Raw genomic sequence first — 6,497 nt, 5'->3', positions numbered from 1 at the left:
AATTTCATACAAAATGCAGTTGAAATATCTTTATATAATGTGGTCTGCCTGGCATCTCATATCTATCACACACCACACTTTTCATTATGGGAACTATATGGTCATATGCTCACAGTACCTCACCCACCATAGCATAGTATACATTGGACAACAGCATAAAGGAATAAACAAAATGGTATGCTTTAATAGGCAATAAGTAACAATTCTGGAAGAAAGCTATGAAATTCCACAAGGCTGTTTACATGACAGGTATTCTTTCAAGACTGCAGGCTCTAGACATGACTTCTATGTGCGTGTTTTATTCATCCAATAATAGGAAAAAGAAAGCATTTTAAGCATCACAACATCGCAAACCATAATTAAATATTTTTGACTCGTTGCATTTTGACTCTCCGACGCCTGATTTTTAAAATGTTGTTATTGAACTTAACAATGCTTGCAGTTATGGGTTATTGGACATCTTTAAAATATAGCTCAGAACCAAACAATGTTTTATTAATCTTTTTAAAAACATTTTTAAAGTCCTTATTCTTCAGGGTGTAAAGAAGAGGATTTAACATTGGAATAAGTATGATATATAAAAGAGCAAAAAACTTGTCCTCTCCTGGAGAATACATAGATGTTGGTCTCATATACAAACAGATCATTGTTCCATAATAGATGATAATGCAGGTCATGTGAGAGGCACAGGTAGAAAAAGCTTTATGTCGAACACTTGCTGATTGTATATTTAGAATAGTAGAGATAATAAACACATAAGATATCAAAGTAAGTATAAATGCACTTACAGTCAGCAGAGCCCCATCAATGTAGTTCCATATCTCGATAGTAAATGTATCACTACAGGTAAGTTTAAGCAATGGGGTTAAATCACAGAAAAAGTGGTCAATATGGTGTGAACGACAATATGAAAAATTTGCAATTAAAATAGCATGTGCAACAGGATCGAGTAAACCCATGACCCACACTGCAAGTACTAGTCGAGCACAGTGCTTTGGATTCATAAGAATTGAGTAATGAAGAGGGTGACAGATTGCTACATAGCGATCATAAGCCATGGCGGCCAATAGTAAGACCTCTGTACAAGCAAAGCACATGAAAAAATACACCTGAATAAAGCACTCTAGAAAGGATATGGACTTACACTGCGTGAGGAGCATGGCCAACAGTTTGGGTAGAATGGTTGATGAGTATGAGATATCAATGACTGATAGGTTACACAAGAAGATGTACATGGGTGTGTGTAAATGAGAGAACAAAACTATAGATGTAAAAATGAGAAGATTACTGAAGATAATGATGAGATAAACTGATAAAAATGTTATAAAAAGAGGAAACTGAAGATGTGGTAAGTCTGAAAAACCTTGTACAGTGAATTCATTTGGATTGGATTCATTTTCTGACATCATTTTTAATCTTCTTGTCTACAAACAAGACACATAGATCACTTGTGGCACTTTCCACCCATGAAATTTACCCAAACACTGTTTAGTTATATGTTGTGGTTCTATTGTTTCAAACATTTGGAGGCATTGGAGTAAAACATTTTAAAAATGTATTAAAAAGCCAGAAACAAAGGATAGATAGCAAACCATAGGATAGAATCAATAAATAAAAATTCAAGATTACCCTATATCAGGCCCCCCTAGGACACTGAGGAAATGCCGGGTGGGTTGCAGTTGTTATGGGCCAAGGCCAACAGAGAAGATCAAAGGATCAGCAACAGATCATAGAGGACTCTCTGCCCATTCATGGGATGATCAAAGATCTCTGTCACTGGCCCAGAAAACTCTAATGCCAGGGAGAAGGGAGCCTGGCAGCCTCTGATCTACATCTTGCCAGATGCAGGCCATGTGTGTCTGTGTCCTCTGGCTAATCAGACAATAAGTGTTAGTGTTGAAGTTTGAAAGAGAGATATTTATGGTCTGTACCTGGCACAGGTGAAAACCTCAATTCCAGTCCACTGTAGCTAAAAGCAAAGTAACTAAATAAGTTTAAAAATAAAGAAAACAAATAAATAACTATACTATTATAAACACAATACAATCCCTTTAAACACACTATATTCCCTACACACACTGAACCCGCTATGCACACACTAAGCATTCCCTGTACACACACAAAAATGCACTCTATATACACATTATACCCCTATACACACAATGCACCCCTGTACATACAACATTCAACACCTATACTTGCACTACATTCTATACACACACACACACACTACATTCCTATACACATACTCACTACACTCTCTATACACACAGTACAGTCCCTGTACACAGACTACCACCACTATGCACATATAGTATAACCCATTATACTATTTATAGACAAACACTACATCCCCCTATATTTATGCATACACTACAGATTTTAGAAAAACACCCACAATGCAACCCATATACACAAATACACACACAAACACACAAACTCACACTTTGGAGTGGATAGATACACACACACATACTCACCACAACTCCTAGATAAGCACACTACAGCCCCAATTGTTACACACATATGTGACAAACACTCTTGTCCAAAAACGTTTGCCACAAACTCCAGAAGGAGTGTGGAAGCTGGCATCCTGCCCCACTGACTATGGTCCGGGTCTGAGACCCCTTTCGGAAGTTACCCTGCCCAGCTGCCCTTAACAGCTTTCCCTTGGTGCCCCTTGTTCGGCACCCTTCCTCCTAATGAATTGAACCGAACGCTCGCTCCCTGGCAGCCGTTCCCACGAACAAACCCATGAATGGTCCTCAGTGGTACTAAGCCGTGACAGCTATGGAACTATTTTTAGGATGTGACCTGGCAGTTCCCGGTCAACTTGGGCCAGTGTTTTGAACCACTTGCTAACCTGCCAGGAGATCGTTTTTTTGGAAGGAAGGTGCCTGAGACTAAGAGGAATAAATGCTTCCTATTTTGGACATAGGACCATGAGTGCGGCCAGTCAGAACTTTGCCCCGGTGGCCCGGTGCATAAATCTGAGCGCTATTTGGACGACTTGGATCAGAGCTGTTTGGAGATATAGGGCATGGTGATTTACTGTATGTTTTTATTATGTTTTGGGGTACTTTAATGCTTTATGTTTTTATGTTTGGCTCTCTGTTCCTGGGAGATAATTAACTTACCTGTCTTTAACTCAATTATCTCCCAGACACAGAGACACCTGGACGGGGCTTGTATTGTATAGTATGGAGACCCCCTGCTGAGGTCTGTGCATAAAAGTTTGGCTCATGAAAATCAGTTGTACCCCCAGAACTCTGTGTCGTCCAGTTACTGGGAGGGATATGGTTATTCACTGCTCAGTGTCATCTTGCAGGATTCAGCAGTGAAAGTAAGGACTATAGCTCCCAGGACTGTGTGTCGTCCAGTCCCTGAGAGGGAATAGAACTAGTTCCCTATCCTGTTCCAAGACGAGAAGCTCAAGGAGGAGTGGAAGTTATTCCCGGTTCCAGCTAGGAAACAATCCATGGTGGAGGTACCCAGCTGGGATACAGGGAACTCTTCTACAGCATACACGCTCTACAGCCCATAGTCACTCACACAATCTCTACAGCTCTTTTACATCAACAATAAATACATGCACTATACAGCCGCTAGCCACCCATAATACACCACACACAAATTCCTTCCCCCCCCCCCCCCACACTACATTATACATCACCCTCTACACATACACAATCCCATACACAGCTTCCAAACACATAAAACACCACAGGCAGCCTTCCCACACATGCACTACATGCTTTACCAGCCCTGTTTCACTTTTGTCCTCTAGTATCCCATGGGGACACCAGAACCAGGTCACCAACAACGGCAGCACAAATGTGTCATTAAATGCTCTTGTGTTGTGCAAAAGAAACACAGGATATTTCCCCATTTATGAGCACTTAAGCAAGGCATGTGGAATGCCAGGGAGGGGAATCAAACAAACATACTCATTTTATGGGGAGAATTTGTCCTTAGTATTGACATAATACATCTCCTCTCTGGCCCTGATTCTCCTATTGGGATGCTCTGCCTTTAAATGCCTGGGCTAAATTTTTCTTCCAGCCCAACCCTTACATATTACACATAACCAAGTGAAAAAGATAACACCAAAACAAATTTTCTTTCCAAAGTTTATAATTAAAATAATTTTCTAATAAAAACCTTTATCAAAAAAGAACCCTAACACTGGTCACTAGTATAGCTTCTGCGCATTTTTAATCAGCCTAGTGTATCAAATTTTACAAACACACAACATGGACAAAGGTTTTTGTATTCACAAACATTTGTGAAAAAAAACAAGTGAAAAAAGAACTTAGTAAATTCAAGCGGTGATATGATAGAATGCCACCTTTGCAAAAAATCAGTTCATAAAATGTCATCATTGCTAGATATTACATGATCCAATGTAAGTAGTAGTATTGGCAACTGGAAATATTTAGGAACAGCAGAAACTCAGCCATAAAGCGGAAGACCTCGTAAAGTCACAGAGCTGGGTCACTGATGCTTAGCCACATAGTGAGCAAAAGTTGCCAATGCTCAGTTGATTCCATAGCTGAAGAGTTCCAAACATCCACTGGCTTTATTATCAGTACAACAATTGAACAGTGGGAACTTCATGGAATTGTTTTTCATGGCCAAGCAGCTGAATGCAAGCCTCACATCAATTACAAGTACAATGCCAAGCGTCAGATCAAGTTGTGCAAATAATTCCGCCACTGGACTCAGGATCAGTGGAAACATGTTCTGTGGAGTGATGAATCATGCTTCTCTGTTTGGCAGTCTGATGGGTGAGTCTGGGTTTGGGGGATGCCAGAAAGACGTCACCTGCCTGACTGTATTATGCCAACTGTAAAGTTTAGTGGTGGAGGGATAATGGTATGGAGCTGTATTTCAGGAGTTGGGCTCAGCCCTTTATTTCCAGTGAAGGGAAGTCGTAATGCTTCAGCATACCAAGACATTTTAGACAATGCTATGCTTCCAACGTTGTGGGAATAGCTTGGGGAAGGCCTTTTTCTATTGCAGCATGACTGTGCAATGTTCTAAATGCCATAGAATGTGTGACGGCAGATAAGAACCATTCGGCCCATCTAGTCTGCCCAATTTTCTAAATACTTTCATTAGTCCCTGGCCTAATCTGATAGTTACGATAGCCTTATGCCTATCCCACGGATGCTTAAACTCCTTTACTGTGTTAACCTCTTCCACTTCAGCTGGAAGGCTATTCCATGCATCCACTACCATCTAAGTAAAGTAATACTTCCTGATATTATTTTTAAACCTTTGCCCATCTAATTTAACCCCTTAACACCGCAGCCAAATGTACAAGTTGTGAACGAAACAAAACGTAAACAAAACCTGGCATTTGCGCTATATGTCTGTCCAACCGTAATTCACCTCTTTCATATTAAATGCACCCCCCCTTATTATATATCATTTTATTCAGGGGAAACAGGGCTTTCATTTAATATCAAATATTTAGCTATGAAACATAATTTAATATGAAAAAAATGGGAGAAAATAAGATTTATTTTTTTTTCGTTCTACATGACATTTTAACTGTCAATGTCATAATACTGTTTGCTTTTACTGCAATAAAATACACATATTTGTATTCAGCAAAGTCTTACGTGTAAAACAGTACCCCCTATGTACAGGTTTTATGGTGTTTTGGGAAGTTACAGGGTCAAATATAGCGTGTTACATTTGAAATTGAAATTCGCCAGATTGGTTACGTTGCCTTTGAGACTGTATAGTAGCCCAGGAAATAAATTTACACCCATAATGGCATGCCATTTGCAATAGTAGACGACCCAAGGTATTGCAAATAAGGGATGTCCAGTCTTTTTTAGTAGCCATTTGGTCACAAACACTGGCCAAAGTTAGCGTTAGTATTTGTTTGTGTGTGAAAAATGCAAAAAACGCCAATTTTGGCCAGTGTTTGTGACTAAGTGGCTACTAAAAAAGACTGGACATACCCCATTTGCAATACCTTTGGTTGTCTACTATTGCAAATGGTATGCCATCATAGGGGTAATTTTCATTCTTGGGCTACCATAGGGTCATAAAGGCAACGTAAGCAATCTGGCGAATTTTAATGTGAAAAAAATGAAACACAAGCCTTATATTTGACGCTGTAATTTTTGAAAACACCATAAAACCTGTACATGAGGGGTACTGTTGTACTCGGGAGACTTCGCTGAACACAAATATTTGTGTTTCAAAACAGTAAAAAGTATTGCAGCAATAATATCGTCCGTGTAAGTGCTGTTTGTGCGTGAAAAATGCAAAAAACTTCACTTTTACTGGCGATATCATGGTTGTAATACATTTTACTGTTTTGAAACACTAATATTTGTGTTCAGCGAAGTCTCCCGAGTAAAACAGGTTTTATGGTTTTATGGTCCCCATGTACAGGTTTTATGGTGTCTTGGAAAGTTATAGGGTTAAATATAGTGCTAGCAAATTAAATTCCCTATACTTTCGGCATGGGTGGTCAG

General features: G+C 39.5%; 1 protein-coding gene across 1 annotated transcript; it reads right to left on the bottom strand.

The window, feature by feature from the left end:
- Positions 1-449: 449 nt before the first annotated feature.
- Positions 450-1,409, bottom strand: LOC134574671 (olfactory receptor 5AR1-like). The gene has a single exon (XM_063433798.1). It carries the CDS (start codon positions 1,407-1,409, stop codon positions 450-452), a length of 960 nt encoding a protein of 319 aa, XP_063289868.1.
- Positions 1,410-6,497: the final 5,088 nt, after the last annotated feature.

This window comes from Pelobates fuscus, chromosome 10 (assembly GCF_036172605.1).
Source record: "Pelobates fuscus isolate aPelFus1 chromosome 10, aPelFus1.pri, whole genome shotgun sequence".
Lineage (NCBI taxonomy): Eukaryota > Metazoa > Chordata > Amphibia > Anura > Pelobatidae > Pelobates > Pelobates fuscus.
Note: the sequence above shows the minus strand (reverse complement) of the source record. Positions and strands in the feature narration are given on the sequence as shown.